We start from the raw sequence: 16,527 nt of genomic DNA on the forward strand, positions 1-16,527 counted from the left end.
GTACTTGAATGTATTTAGAAAGATTAAGAAGTTGTTTTAAAATTTCAGTTTTTGTATCATAATCCAAACAACAATTGTTGAAAAGGTACACTTTTGAAATAACTAGCTGATGAATAGAAGAGCTATTTAGTGAAACGGGAAAGAATATTTAAGGTGTATTTTTTTCCCTGGAATTCATCAAAGTGTCTGCTTGTTAATATCAGGTAAACATGTCTACATGCTACCTGTGATCTTTTGTGTACTGTGTAAGTTCCATTACTTGAGGGCTTGACTTCATTATTGCTTTGAATTGAATGTTTTCTTAGCTGTTGAGGACCTTCCAAAGAGGGTGAATTAAGCCACAGGGCCAGGTATATATTTTATAGTTGTGAATATATATTTTATAGTTGTGAACTTAGTGTTTTGATTAAATATATATGTTTGAAAAATAGATGTTTAAAAAAAAAGTAAGCTGATTATACACTTTATTCCTTTTTATACTTATAGAGGAAATTAATGAAGATTTTGATATGGCTAAAGACCTCTCAGGTATGAAATTTTATAGCTTGTAAAACCTTTTTTTTTTCCATTTATATGTATGAATATAATTTAAAAAAAAAACAAAATAAAAACACAGCAGATAATAGAATCATGGAACAGTTTGGATTAAAAGAGGTATTTAAAGATCCTCTTGTTCAATCTCCCTGCCATATTTAGGGACATCTTGTTCTTAGTCAGCTTCCTCAAAGCTCTGTCCAGCCTGACTTTAAACTCTTCCAGGGATGGAGCATTCACTACTGTGCTGGTCAGCCTGTGTGTCTCACCACACTCATCATAAAACATCTCCTTATGTCTACTCTATCCTCTTTTTCACTTCAAAATCCATTGTCTTGTTGCTACAGGCATGAGTTAAAAATCTCTCTCCATCTCTTTTACAAGATCCCTTAGGTCTGTGGTAAGGCCTCACTGGAGTCTTCTTTTGTCCAGGCTGAGCAGTCCCAGCCTGTCAGCCTGGCTTCCTAGGAGAGGTGCTCGAGCCCTCTGATCATCTTCATGGACCTCATCAGAACCTGTTCTAACAAGTCTATGTCTGTACTAAAAACTCCGGAGCTGCATGCAGCACTCATGGGGAGTGTGATGAGAGACTCCTCTTTAGGTGCATCCACAGATGCAGTTGGCCTTCTGGGCTGGAAGTGCACTTTTGGCTCATGTCCAGTGTTTTATCCATCAGAATATCCAAGTCATTCTTCACAGGAATGCTCTCAATCTGTTATTCCCCCAGCGTTTATTGATACTGGAGGTTGCCCTGACCCTGGTGCAGGACCTTGTACCTGGCCTTGTTGAACTTCATGACATTCTTATGAAGTGCTTATTCCATTGCTCAAACTGGAGCTCTGTGGTAATTTCCCACATTGCTACTCAGAAACGTTATGTTGTAAATTTTTGTTTGCTGTGTTGTTCTTGATGAATTTTAAATGAGTACTGTGTTAAATCTAATTTAAAGATCTGCTCTAAGAAGTTAAAAATTTTGTTAAAGAAGTTTTTCTCAAATATGGTTTTGATTGAGTCAGCTAGAGCAAAGCGATCTAAGTAGTTTAGCCTGAGCACTGTGTGTAGGATTTGATGCTATATTTATTTAGGTTTTCTATTTTAAAAATGCATTCTTGTATGATTAAAAGGGATAACATACATTGTTTCACTCAAACGACAATTGTAACTAAAATCCTTTCGGTGTGTGCAGTAGAAGTCCTGCTTCTAGTAGGCAAACTTTTGAATGTGAAATGTATTTAGTACCATTTTTCCTACTCTTCGGTTAACTGAACTTGTTAGTTTGTAATTTAAGTCTTTCTTTTTGTTTAAAACTAATTCAGTTGTGTGGGTGCTGGGAAATAAAAACAAAATTGTGAATGTAATGTGAATAACTTTCAACACTTTTCTATGTAGGAATAGAAAGTAAGCAAACAGAAGATGATGTGGCCATTGAACCAGAGGAATCAGGTTTGTATATTGTGTTTTCCATGCATTTGCTACTTAAAAAAATTTATAATTTGGAATGATAAATACTATGGAATAGGATTTTATGCTGCAATAAAAATATATTCATAACTTTTTCTGCAGCTGTTTTCTTTCAAGGACAAGCATATCTGTATTTTTGGAATCTAGCTTCTTGGGTATATTTAATGACATATTTAATGGCTTAGGAAGCACTCTTCAGTTTTAGAAGTCAAGAGTGCTTTTTTACAGAAAAACTTGTATTTCTAAAAATGACAGTATTTGGTTATATGATGGAATTGAAAATTTCTTTTCCATGCTTTATTTTCCATCAGCCAGTCAGGAGTGCATACTCAGGAAAGATGGTGTATGTAAGGAGTAAAGTGGAATGTCCCCTAAGCTTTGAGCTCTTTATTTATGGGCTTCTCAAATAAGAAAATGTATTTCCCCTCTTCAGTTCTTCCTATTATTTACAGCCAGCATCCTCCCTATTGTGAAGCTTTTTCTGGGGAGCCTGACTCCTTCCAAACGTGTCTGCAGACTTCAGTCTATTAGCAGTGGTAGCACTAGGTGATGTGTGACATGTCTAATTTAAACATACATATAGAAATAAAAGTAACTCAATTTTGAAGTCAAGTATTTCACAGCTACAGCTAGAAACATAGAAGGTATATATGGATGTTTCTAAGCCCATACTGTAATAGCATGTGAAACTGGGATATGTGTGCTTTGGATAGTACAGTTTCAGAAATTTGAAATATAATTTTTGGAACTGTGCAGTCCTACAATAGGTTCATTGGCCTACTTAAGTCCCTTGGAAAAATTTAGCCAAGGAAGAAGTTTGCATCCCACTTCTGCAAAAGTAGTATTACAGAGGAGTCTTAATAGGTCACTCTGGGGAAAAAAAAAGGGGACTTTTTGTAAATATTTGGGAAGTGGTTGAGTTTGAATTATATTTACACTTTTTATTTACAGAAAAACCTGTTAAAGCTGAAGATTATTCAGATGATGTTCAAGTGGGTAAGTCAATCTTGGATGCTTGTTTTTTTTCCTAAAAAAGTGAAGCTATAGCTACATGGAAATGAGTAATCAAATTACTTTGTGAAGGGATATCATTATTGTCAAAGTTGCTTCTTGGTTTAGAAGCGATAATTTTTCTGTTATACTTGATAAATGCCAGTGATAGTTATTGGGTTATATGAAAGCATTCCAAATAAATTAAGAAGTTTTAATTTAGAATTTATTTTTAATGATCTCAGGTAGAGCTGAATACTTTTGAAAGGGAAGTACAATTTCAGGTCTTGATATGCATGTACTTCCTGTCCACAGCAATTGTCATGGACAATGATAGTGTTACTTCTCTGTGTGTCAGTCGGATCTATTGGAATCTGACTGTGGCACATTCTTTGGGCACAGATCTGGAAGCAGGGACTGTTTTGTCATGCCACTCATTTTTCTTGGCATAATTGATTTTAAGAACAAGAGCACTTCCAGTTCTTCCATCTGTTGCCCAACAGTAGTAGACATGGTTTTTCCCATACCATTTTTAGCATAGATAAGTGGCTTCTAAATTCAAGAACTGCATATTGTTACATTTCTTGGAGTTAACTATTGCAATTTGCTAATTTGCTTGCTCTACTAAACTAGTTGTGTTGAGTGGAACACAGAGTTGTATCACAGGGCAGTACATCAGAGAAGCTGCAATCCAAGACCTCTAGCCTCTATTTTTGTTTTGTGCTGATTAGCCTGACCCTCTTTCTGGGTTAATTAATCTCCGTACTATGCAGGAGCTCTTACAAGGTGTGGTGCCCAGAGAGTTCTGCGTTGTTGGTTTTTTTTTTTTTTTCTTGACAGTATTTTTATTTGGTTCTTAGTCATGCCAAAAGTAGCCAGAGAAGTGAAGAAAACACAGGAGGCCTTTTGTGGTTTTCCAGTACAGACTGGTGGCATGGTTTAGTTCATGTTTGAGTTTGTATGCTGAACCTTTGCTGCGGTGGTTTGAAATGCTCATATTGGTGTATAATTGTGTTGTCTGTGAGGTCTTTCCAAGTTGTTTATCACAACAGCCATGTGGTGTGTTGGAAAGTTTGAAGCCATAGCTATTATTTAATAGATGCATTAACTGAAAATGTTTCGTTTCATAATGAATATGAAGTATTCTTAACCAAAGCTTCTAATCAGTGTAGAAACAAACAGTTATCTTTGACAGTATGGGCAAGAAATTCAGCAAAGCTAGTCTTCACTCAGTTTGTTATGCATTAAGTTGGAACTGGAGAAGAGGAAAAGACGTTTTCTCTCAGAAAAGGTTGCTGTTTAAAGTTAAAATAACAAAAAGGCCCTTACAGAACTATTACAAAATATCAGCACTAGATAATTCCACTGCACAATGTCAGTTGAAGATATTGAGATGATTTCTTTACTTACAGATACTATTTCAAAATTAAATTCAGAATAGAAGTGCCAACTTGAAATATTGGAGTTTCAGGCCATATTTGTATCAGTTTTTGTGTTGTAATTTATGGCTCAGTGGTGCAGCTGTAAATTAATTTTTCTACCTTCACAAAAAAAAAAACTTAGGTGTTTTATATAGTAGTGATGGATTTCGAAATACACCATTTCGAATCATAGCATCATTTAGATTGGAAAAGACCCTTAAATTCAAGTCCAGCTTTAGACCTAACACTGGCAAGTCCACCACTAAACCATGTCCCCAAGTGTCATGTCTACACATCTTTTAAATACCTTCAAGCTGGTGACTCCACCTCTTCCTTGGACAGCCCATTCCAATGTTTGACCACCCTTTTGGGCAAGAAATTTTTCTTCACACCCAATCTAAACCTCTCCTGGTGCAACTCAGTGCTGTTTTCTCAGTCTCTTGCTACTTGGCAGAAGAGACCGACCCTCACTTGACTGCAACCTCCTTTCAGACATTTATGAAGAGCTGTAAGGTTCTTCCTCAGCCTTCTTGACTCCAGACTAAATAACCCCAGGTCCCTCAGCTGCTCTTTATGAGACTAATGCTGCAGACCCTCCCCCAGCTCTGTCCTTCTTTAGACTCACTGCAGCACCTCGGTGTCCTTCTTGCAGTGAGGGGCCCAAAACTGACCACAGGATTTGAGATACAGCCTCACCAGTGCTGAGTGGAGGGCAATGATCACTCCTCTAATTGCAGATGTACTTGCAAATAAGATGGTGAAATTGAATCTAGTTATCCACTCTCCTTTTGTTGTATTGTGACTCCTTGCCATTTTCAAACACTGACAGAATGAGAAACAGCTTGTTCTACTTTGAAATTGTAGGTATTTCTGAATAAATCTTTTAGATTTATTCCTTTTTTTACCTGTGGTTGTTTTCAAAATTAGTGCAATACACCATTTAAATCACAAAATTACCTCAACATCTATCCTGGCATAGCTTTTGGAAACACATAATAGCAGCAGCACTCGAAGGAATGAATTATTTTCTTCTTTCCTTTAGAGGGAAAAAGAGAATCAATCAAAATGTGTTTTAAAGACAGTTATTACAGTTATTAAAGACACAAGTAATTATTAGATGTAGTACAATGTTCATGATCCTTTGTTTAGGAAGTAGAAAATGAAAATAATTTGATCAGCACAAAATCTGAGCACTGCACTAACTTAAGAATCCTTATAATTTGTGTAGTTATGTGGAAACCACTCTGAAGGCAGAAGAACCAGTATTTATATTTTTTTCTAAAAATCTTACTGTTTCAGCACATAAAATTCAAGTAGCATCTTGGGAAACTGACAAAAGAAACATAGGACACGTTTATGTCAGTAGTTTTACTGACATTGAATAAAATTTGATTAAATTATTAGTTCTTCTGCTATATTTATCTGTCTTTTTTAATTTGAATATTTCCGTTTGAAAGCAACATTCTCAAATTTTTCTCTTAGATTATGACATCCATGTTTCCTGGGTATCTTTTATATCTTCTTGTGATGGAGGATTCGGTATGGGGGATTTTGTTGTCAGGAGTCTTTCTTCTTTGTTTGTGATTTTATTTCATCAGTTGTTCAAAGCTAATATTTCCTTTTCTTTAAGCAGTAACAAACATAACATCAGGCAGTGTAAAAGAAATTCAGAAATGTTATTATACATTCTGTATTCTTTGGTAGTTTAAATTATACAATTGCATTTGAAGCATGATGGCACCATTTTGTATCAGGTTTGGAGCAGTTGTTTGGTTTTTAGCTAAAACATAGGAACGTAGTTTTCTGGAAAGAAAACAGGAGAGCTCAGAGATTGAGTTTAGGTGTTAGGAACATTCTCATATTACCAGGGAAGACACTGGGTGTGGGATTTCAATATGCTGGAGTGCAAGTCAAAAGTTTTTTGCTGACTTTGGTGTACATCACAAGAAAGTTCATACATACTTGGTATCTGTAAGTCCTGTTTTCCAATTCACTGAGTTTACTTCTAAAATTATTGCCAGCATTCTTTTCCAGATGTAGGATACTTTAGCTGCTGTTCTAATCTGCACTTTTATAAACAAATGGTTTGATAAACTATCTTGAAATAGTACTGATTCAGATTTCCTGGCTAATCCTGACTTACACTGCCACATAAATCACAGTGGTTGTGATAGAGTGGTACTTGTTGGACACATACTTTAGGGAGACATTGCAGGTTTAGGGGATACTATTACACTCTGAATTTGCTTGTATGTGTTTAGATTTAAAATATCTACAAGTTGCTCCACTCCTCCCCTTTGCCTTGTATCCTTGACATTTTTATAACTCTACATTTATTTTACCAACTGCTGAAACCCCTTATGTGTAGAGAAGTTTCCACTTGAGAACTTTGACCCTTCCTCATTCCCTGGCTCCTCTTTTCCAGTTGCCTTTGACTTTAACAAATAAAACCCAAAATCAAACCAACACTAAAAACCAAACCAAAACCAAAATCAAAATGTTTAAATGAATTTGTGGCATGGCCTAGATATTCTTTACCAGGTGAATAAAATGCCATATGGTAATAAAAAATTTACTGCCTAGAAAATGACTTACAAGTTTGTTTGCCACCGTATACAGCAACTTTGTGTATATTCATTAAGGTAGCTCATAGAAATGATAGCTTTTTCATATTAACTAGTCTGCTACAAAGTTGCATTTTTTAGCATTTAAGATTTTTTTGTTGTTGTTTTAGAGGAAGTTATGTTTTGGTTGGTCCTTTAATATAGATTTCCCCTTATTTTTTCAGATACTTAAAGCTTCAAAAGAAAAGTCCCTACATCAGGAGGACCAGTCCTAACCATACGCTACAAAAGGGGAGCAGATGGTTGAAATAGACCTTATGATGTAATTACCAAGCAGTTCAGGGTTTGGGGAATGAACACTAAGATGTTGTAAATGAGTTTTAGCCAACTGTCATTTTAGTAAGCATTTTTAACACTTGGATGTTTAGTTTACATTCCTGTCTGATTTTTTGTTTCCCTTGGTCAAGTTTAGTGAATTCATTATTTTTCTTCTGTGTTTGTGACAGTTACAGCTTAGAGCTGCATTTCATGTACTGTTTAAGCAACTGTTAATATTCTATTTATAACATAGCAGCAAGTACATTTTTTCAGATTTTAATATATATCTTTTGTTGTGGATTCATACAGTGTGTACAGAGCAGTTTGGTCAAATGAAACATATGATGTTATGAATTTTTAAATGTTTCATAACTGCTGATATAGAATACAGCCTAATTAAATTTTACTAAAAAGCACTAATCAGGCACTCACTATGCTGTGAAGTTTGACTTTTATCTCTTTGCACTGATGTTATGTCAACAGTTAACTACATGAATTTCAGGTAATTTTTAAAATACCTAACAAGGTATAAAATGTGTGTTTAATTCACACCAGTAAAAGGCCAAATTACAAAATTACAATTTTCAAAAACCCGTTATGTATGAATTAGCACTTTTTATTTGTGCTCATCTGATTTTTCAGGCAAAAATGTCTAGAGACTAGATGCTAGCTTGACAGGGAGTCAGTGGAGATTGCAACATGACTGAGTTTCTAGAATCAAGTTGAATTCAGTAAAATTATTCCATTTTGGTTTGCCTACTAATATAATGATATCAAAGCTGGCTTTAATAAGCTTTATGTTCAGTAAATTATTTTAAAAGTCAAATTTGCATAAACACTTGATTTGCAAAAAGTACTTTGGAAATTCAACCTTAAGAAAAATATGATGTCAGAATTAAAAACCTACAGTTATGAATGCTCTTAAAAATGGTACGTCTGAAATTCAGGTACTGTGAGTGATTTAGAATTTTAATATAACAGGTGTGCTTTTTACCTGTTCTGTGCTGCTGTTCCACAATTACGAAGACATATTTTATTCTTTGATAATTTTGCATGTGTTCCTTTTTGGCTCAGGAATAATTGCTGTGATTTTAGGAAGTTGCCAGCCTGTTACGGGAGCTTAGGAGAAATAAAGTAAGATGGATTTATAAAAAGATAAATCAATTTGGTAACCCTAACAGTTGGTTGCCTTTTGGTTTACAGGAAGTCTTTCAATTTCTGTAACACTGTTTTGAAATCAGGGTTTTAGATGCTTACATTTGTAGTGAAAGGGGCATCATATATGCTTGCCCTTTTGTTGGGTTTGGGATGTCAGTAAGACTCCATGTGTTACATCTTATCAACAAATACAGATGTCCCAAAGTGATATCTTTAGACTTTTCCGGAAAGCAATAATACTCTTAGACTGTGATGTGTTTTGGGATGGGATATTCTAGTAAAATTACCTGTGATTGTGAATTGCAGAGCAATAATTTTTACAAAGCCATATTTTGTGAGGTATCTCGGGAATTATTTTAGAATGGTGAATGGAGGACTTTTTATATAACAGTGGCAGCCTATTTGTAGAATTATGGGACTGTGAGAGTATATTACGCTGTGATTGAATTCTAAGTGTTTTGTAACTGGGTATGTGATTTTATGTGCTTCATGTTTACAAAAATATGCCAAGCTGAGTAAGGTCAAGTGGACTATTAAAAATATGTATATTTAATCCATTTTAATGTTTGGCTGCAATAAAACACAGAAGAATATATTTGTCTTTCTAGTGTCATTATTTATTCCTAAATGTATTAAATATTAGCTATAGGGATAAATATTTGAGTCAGCCACTATGTAATATGAATTTTTAATTGTGAATTTGAATATTAAAAATATATCTGAAAGTATTGTTTACAAGGAGCAAGTAGCAAGTAAAATAAATTAATTTTCTTTCTGGCTGCTGTTATGTGAAGGAAATGGGCAGTATGCTAAGGTCTGTGTCTTCTATAATTGTGTCATGATTGTCCTTTCTGAGTATTAACATTCTGCAACCAACTAGGCCTGAATTTTTTTCATGAAACATCATTTCTGTTTGTAATTTATAATGGATGAGATAGCACTTCTTAACAAACACAAATGTCTGGGGAAAGTGGTATATCTGTTTTGCATACAGAATATTATGGTTATGGTCCATAGTTTAAATCAGAAATCTAATAAGGTCCATGCACTTCTGTGAAAGCAAAAATCTTCCTTGACCTTTTCAGTTTTCAAACACCTCCAAAGCTTTAATGATCTGGTATTACTGAATAGTAGTTTAAAAAAAGTCATAAGATTACCTTTTCCTTAATATTTTCACATTGCTACTTAGCCTCTTGTCGTATGTCAGTGAATCTATGAAATCTTGGCTTCAGTTGCTTTTTTTTGGAAATCACAGGAAGAAATACCAGTAAGCAGAGTAGAATACTAAAGTTGTATTTTAATACTGCCAATTTGCTACAATTTAAGTGACTTTCTAACATTTGAAAAGGTACCATATCATGGCACTTCTTTCTAAGAAGTAAAGTAAATGGCTAAGATTTGATATAGGAAAGATGCTGAAAAATGTAATGATTTTACTGAACGTAATTTGTAATTTTACATGTTTCAAAAATTATGTATCTGTAAATAAGTTGTACTGTGCATTTATAGAGTTGATTGAGATTCATGTAAAATCTACAAGGTCTGAAACACATTTTTAATTGTGACTTGGGCCATTCTCATACGCCATCAAACATTTAGTTGTATTGTAATATGAAAAATAAATTTATTCTTCCTGGTAGAAACCTTCTTGGGAATCCCTGGTGCCTTCGTTATATAGTGATAGCACTCCTAGCCTATAGAGAATATCTAAAGCTCTTTTGTCAGTGATTTTCATCTTGAATTATTTTGCTAGAAATGAAGACATTGAGTTAAGGATGAGAGTGGTTGGAAGAGCTAAGGTTTTTTTATTTGCTTGCTTGAGCTACAATTGGTTTAAGCTGATGAAAAAATAGTCTCAAGAATTATTATCATCCCTGACTTTGAGAGAGCACATTTTCAAGCCTTTGTCAGAAATTATGCGTAATTAAAACCTTTTGCACCATTGAAATATGCTAGGGATCAGTGTGTAAGGATCAAAGCAATATGTGCTGAATATGATGCTGAAGTGAATTCTTAGTGAAGTGTGAATTCTTAGCTTCAGAGCTAACAAGATCAAGTTGTGATGAATTTCAAAAGAAGCTACATAGGAGAAGTGAGAGTATTTAAAGATCATTGGAGAGGCTTTGGTGAAGTAAGTTGCAACTAATTTAGCAGAATACAGGCTGAAAATAGTCTGAGAGTTTGGAGAACTAATTCTAGTGCATAAATAGAGAGCTAGAGAGCTGTAGGTTGTATGTTGCATGAGTCTCAGGAATAAAGAAATGTGAAGCCAGACAAGAAACGGGAGATAGGAGCGGGCTTTAGAGTAAGGAGGTCATATACATTGTTCTTCCTGTAATGGCAAAGAAGCTGCAGAAGTAACGTGAATGTCCAAGATGTGGGGAGGTGGGTTATCCAGTGGCCTAGAATGAAGCAAAGAGAAGAGGCCAAGTGAGAATCTCAAGTGCTGCTGATAAAGGAGAGGATACGTGGAAAGTGGGTGGCCAACTAGTGTCATGGTAATGGGAGGTGGTAAAAATAGAAATATGAGTATATGAACTGTTTTGTGTGAAAACTGTAAAAATAAACTATTATTTCATCTGGGACTGCATTATTGCTCTTTTAAAAATGTAGTGTTTTGGATGACATATGACCATTTTATTGATTGTGTTATATGTGCAAAAAAATAAAGAAGCCAAGGTTTTGGGAAATACTGCACAATGCTTTTATTAATATACTGCTACAGTAATAATTGTTCCTAGTATGTAATTGACTCTATAGATCTTTTGTCATTTCTTACAATTTAATTGACAATCTAGATCCCATGATGTAATTGAAGAGGTGAATGACTTTCAGTGTGATCATATTTATTTAATTTACCATATAATCAAGTTAATGCTCATTCTGCCTTGTACTGAATACAAATTAGAGTTATAGTGTCCATACATTCAGGAATAGCAGTTGTCAGCCTATAGTAAAGGGTGAAATTAGAGTGGTAAAAAATTTGGTTTCATATGTGTGCATAATCCAGTTTCTTTATGCAATGTTTTTCTGCATTATTAAATGTCGTACTATAATGCTTCTGATCAGTCAGCTTAAAAAACAGTAAAGACTGAGTATTCAGATAAGTTGTCCTTAAATTACTTGGAAATTAAAGAAAATGTTTTTATATATGAAAGAATACCTCAAATTAAGCATGTTAAATATGTTGAAGAGGACAGTAACTAGCTAAAGAGGCAACAGACCTCCCTGTTGAGTGTTCTCTAAATTTATTAGGAGGAAATATTGGAAGCTTATTGGGAAAAAATTGGAAATGGAAATAGAATAATAGTGTTAGAATTGTGAGGCAAGACACTTTGTATGTTATAGAGTAGGGCAGGATCAAAAAGTGTTTGGGGGGGGGGAAAGATCTTTATGTATCTACCACCTTCATGAAATACACATACATGTTTTTTGTCCTTTAGTTTGCCTTTGCTACAGACTGTCTTAATGTTTACTTAACATCTACCTCTGCAGTGCTTACCTAACATCTACCTCTGCAGTCAGATGTTTGCAAAACACCTGTTACATTGTTTTAAAAGTTGAAAAAAGACAAAAGCTTCTAAGTGCCAGGTCACTTCTAAAAATGAGACCTAAGTTCCAATTGATTTTGGTTTTTTCACGTTTTAAAGAAATGTATGTATTTAGCTAGTGTTTCCAATATCTTCTAATTACTGAACAGATTTTCTTTCTTGTAAAATAGCTTGCATTTTAAGTGTATATCAAAAAATATATTAAATATCTAGAGGAGAAATTCTGTAAAATGTTTTGTGATGGAAGCAATATTGTAATATTTGAAGCATCTGCAGGGAAAGACCTTTTAGGTAGCTGTATAGTTTAGAAAATAATCTATGGTTATTTTAAAAAATAAAAATGAAACAAAAATTCTTGTTGACTCAATTATGTTTTGAGTATAAAATGTAATTTTCTTGTATCTCTTTCTTATTGTAAAATGTTAACATAAATTTATTGCAATGTAATTATATTTTTAATGTTCTAGGGAAAAGTGAAAAAGAAACTGAACAAGACAAAACAGAAAAAGGTAAGTCTGAAAGTAACATTCTGTTCTGAAATTCAAAACCGTGCTTTCTGGGAGGATTGATTTAAATTATACTAAAGACTAGTGAAGCTTTGCTCCTGTAATCTCATGTACATAAATTGCAGTTGAATAAACATCTAGAGAGAATGTAGTTTTGTAGGTAAACGCTTGGTTGTTTCCAAGGCTGGCATAAATGTGCACCAATCAATCTTACCTGGTTACAGAATGGAATGATAGAATTGTTTAGGTTGGAAAAGACCTTTAAGGTCATTGAGTCCGACTCATAACCTAACACTGAACCATGTCTAAGTAACACATCTTTTAAATGCCACAAGGACAGCCTGGCAACCTTTTCAGTGATAAAAGTTTTTCTAATGTTCAATCTAAACCTGTCCAGGAGCAACTTGAGGCTATGGCCTCTTGTTCTATCCCTTGTTACCTGTGGAAAGAGACCAACCTCCACCTCACTACACTCACTACAGTCTCCTTTCAGGACACTTTAGAGAACAATAAAGTCCCTCCTGAGCCTTCTTTTCTCCAGGTTAAACACCCCCAAATACTCCCAGCTGCCTCATCAGACTTGTGCTCCAGACCCTTCACCAGCTTCGTTGCCTTTCTCTGGACACACTCCAGGACCTCAATGTCTTTCTTGTAGTGAAGGGCCCAAAACTGAACGTAGGATTTGGGTGCAACCTCACCAGTGCTGAGTACAGGGGGACAACCACTGCCCTGCTCCTGCTGGCCACACTAATGCTGATAGAAGCCAGGATGCCATTGGCCTTCTTGGCCACTTGGGAACAGGCTGGCTCATCAGCTGCTGTCGACCAGCACCCCCGGGTGCTTTTCTGAAGGGCAGCTTTCCAGCCAATCTGTCCCAAGCTTGTAGCATTGCACTGAGTCGTGGGAAGGTTATGATAAGTCCTGCTGTTTAAGGACTAAAATGTTCAGTGTCATACTCCTAGATTAGTATTCTGGAGGTCAGAGTTCCACCAAGCTCTCTCTTCATCTGAGGGCAAGGGGCAATGTGGGCTACCTGGCCCCTGGAGCTGGGTTCAGCACTACCAGCTGTGCTAAGTGTGAAGAGACAGGTGACGTGCAAATCAGTCCTTGTTGACACCATGATTACCTAGTCTGTCTTAAGTTAGGTAGGAAGGTGCAGAGACAGATGAGATGGAGAAGAAGTGAGGTTTTGCTGAAGAGCACTGCTCTGGATCTGCTCTCCCTGCAATGACATTTGTTCTGGGCCCATGTGTTCCTGTCACTGCACAAAGCTTGCAAAACCTCCTTCACTGGAGTCATGGCTGGTTGCTGACAATGCTCAGAAACCTCAGAGCCTGTGCCAAGGGATTCAGTAGCTCTACTCCTTTGTCATTCTGTTTCCATTTTCTGTGTGGCTGTTATTTCATGTTTGAGTATTTAGAAATACTGCTTTTCAAATATTTTGGTATGGTTTATTTGGTTTGGATTTGTGTATTGGTGGTTTAAACATAAGTTTCTAGGACTGGCAAACTTCAGACATTTTATTTAAGTATTAAATATGTCACATGTAAGCATTACATATAAAAAGTAAAAAAACATAACCAAAACAACTTGGAAAGCTTGGCAATTATGCCTACATTTCCATTTATTGGTAGGGAAGATCTTACTGCACTGAATCCATTTCCTACCTACTTGATAGTAGGAAAAAACTCACCGTTATGTGCTGCTTTTACAGACCTGTTAGAACAGTATAATAAAATGATGTACAAGAGCCATCCAGTATGGGTAAAAGCAGTCATAGGCAAAAATGCCAGCTTGTGTAAGAAACTTACTATAATGCAACATTACTCATCAGAGTCTGTACAAGAACTTTAGGATATGAAAGTATGACAAAGTGGAGCTACTTTCCTTTTCTACCCTAGGTGCTTTATGGTTGTTTCTTTTTAAACAGCAACTAAATAAATATCACTGCAGATTACAGAATTTCTATAAGGTGGAAAAAGGAATAGTTTTGTTTTCAAGGTTAAATTGATAGAATTTTCCAACCTACCAGGAAAAACAACCCTGCATTTTAATGAATTTTGTTTATGGGTACACTGCTTGTGTGAATTTCATACAAGTTGAATTTTGTTGAACTTTTTTCATAGTTTGAACTGTTTCAAGTTTCCACTTTCAATAAAAGTGGTTAGCTATAGATGTCTTAGTCACAGGAAGTGTTATAGTGTACTATTGAATTTGTTTATTTTAAATTATGCTAATAAGATGCAGCAATAAATTGATGAGAGATGTATTATAAAATATACTGTACTGTGACTGATATATGTAGGAAACTTGGAAATCTGAGGAGTTGTGAATTTGAAACTTCATGTTTGGCTTGGGTTTAGGGTTTGCTTCTGATTCTGAGAGTACATTCTCATGTGCAAGTCCGCATTTGTTTTGTGGTATTTGGACATACAAGCTCCAAAGAGCCTTCTGTGCAGAAAGTATTTATAGCTTTGAGTAGCTCTTACAACATAAATATTTTTTCCTGCTGCAGCCTTCATAGTACTTTGTTAGCAAAGTGTCCTAATAATTATATAAATTTTAGTATTCAACAGTATTTCATCAAGTTTATTAAAAGTCTCACTGAAAATTATTTGATATTAACAAAATCCCCCTCTGGAAAGTTCTCTAAAGAAATAAAAATTAAAATAAACTTTTTTCTAACATGCAGTTGCTTCAAGGTTTCTCTGTTATATTTAATTGAGGTCGATTCTCCATCTTATCTATAAGCATGCAATCAGACTTTATATTTAAACAAGTAATTGAAATGGGATGGGTATTCCAGGTAAATATAAGAACTAATTCTTTAAAAGGTTTAATAGGTAGTGCAATGCAGGACATACATGCCCCATTGATAAGTTGTCTTTCCATCTGAGGTGATTTTAGGTTTTTTTTGATCACATAGACTAAAAAAAGAATAATTTTAAGTAAGAAACCTAATTTTTCTACTTTGATTTATATTGGACATATATTACATATTTATTTATATTGGTGAACAGATATAAAAATAATTTTCAGCTATGAATATGTTTGTTTCATACAGTGAACTTCAGCATAGGTGCTATTATTATAAATAATAATTTTCCCTTTTCAAAACTGATAAAGCATGACAGTAAAAATGAGTGCTCTTTGGCTGGAACACTCAGCTGTACTGCATTAGGAACAGAAGTACATGTAAGCCAGGCTTAGGACAAGGTCATTCCACACGCGGCCCTGCCACTTGGTGTCATTTTGATAAGAGGTCAGCATTCACCACTCCTTACTCTGGGTGTTTACCTTTGCAGATATGTAGGATTCCGCTGCGATACCAGTAGAGATCTAGTCTGAGGAGATTAAAGTGCTGTTCTTCTGACTGAATGTAGGGGTTTGCTGCAGGCTAAGATCAGTTATGCCCTAAATTCCACTGGGGACAGAGCTCTGTTGTCTGCAGAAAGAGCTTACACAGTTAGCTCACCTCCAGCATTGTCTCCTTGGGTTAGGTGGGCTGAGTTGCACCCTTGCACGCTCTGCTTATACCAGTATACACAGTACCTATTGATTTGCAATTTGATACAGGTTACAATGAAATATCTGTGGGCTGTGTGCAGAATGACCAACACAGAAGTGTAGTTGTCAAAGTCCAAAACTGCCTCATGACATCATTCTGAACTAAATATATAGGACATTAGAATATTACAGTGTATTTTTTAACAGAAAGTCAATGCAGAAATTTCTTTCTGGTTTTATCAGAGGATTGTTCGAGTCTAGCCTTTAAGTGAATCCAAAAGTCTTAATGGTGAAAGAGAGGTGAATGATGGAAATACATGCCAAAACCAAAATTATCATTCTGTTGTTGTTTCTTATGATCAACATCTAACCAACCAACCAACCAACAATAATTTTATACAGAATGCCCTGTAGAATACTTTTTACTGCAAGGGAAATTGTTCTGGAATAACTGCAGTTAAAGATTTATTATAGTAATTAGATTCCAGCTTTATTAGTCCCTAAAATGCCTCCGTTT

At 35.2% G+C, this 16,527-nt stretch overlaps 1 protein-coding gene across 1 annotated transcript in view; it reads left to right on the forward strand.

The window, feature by feature from the left end:
* Nucleotides 1–16,527, forward strand: part of ASPH (aspartate beta-hydroxylase) — a 110,820-nt gene that overhangs the window by 50,565 nt on the left and 43,728 nt on the right. The window contains exons 12-14 of the mRNA XM_068187976.1: nt 1,924–1,977; nt 2,947–2,991; nt 12,465–12,506. Of these exons, the coding sequence (XP_068044077.1) occupies nt 1,924–1,977; nt 2,947–2,991; nt 12,465–12,506 (141 nt within the window). The remainder of the gene's footprint in view (nt 1–1,923; nt 1,978–2,946; nt 2,992–12,464; nt 12,507–16,527) is intronic.

This window comes from Anomalospiza imberbis, chromosome 1 (genome assembly GCF_031753505.1).
Source record: "Anomalospiza imberbis isolate Cuckoo-Finch-1a 21T00152 chromosome 1, ASM3175350v1, whole genome shotgun sequence".
In the NCBI taxonomy this organism is placed as follows: domain Eukaryota; kingdom Metazoa; phylum Chordata; class Aves; order Passeriformes; family Viduidae; genus Anomalospiza; species Anomalospiza imberbis.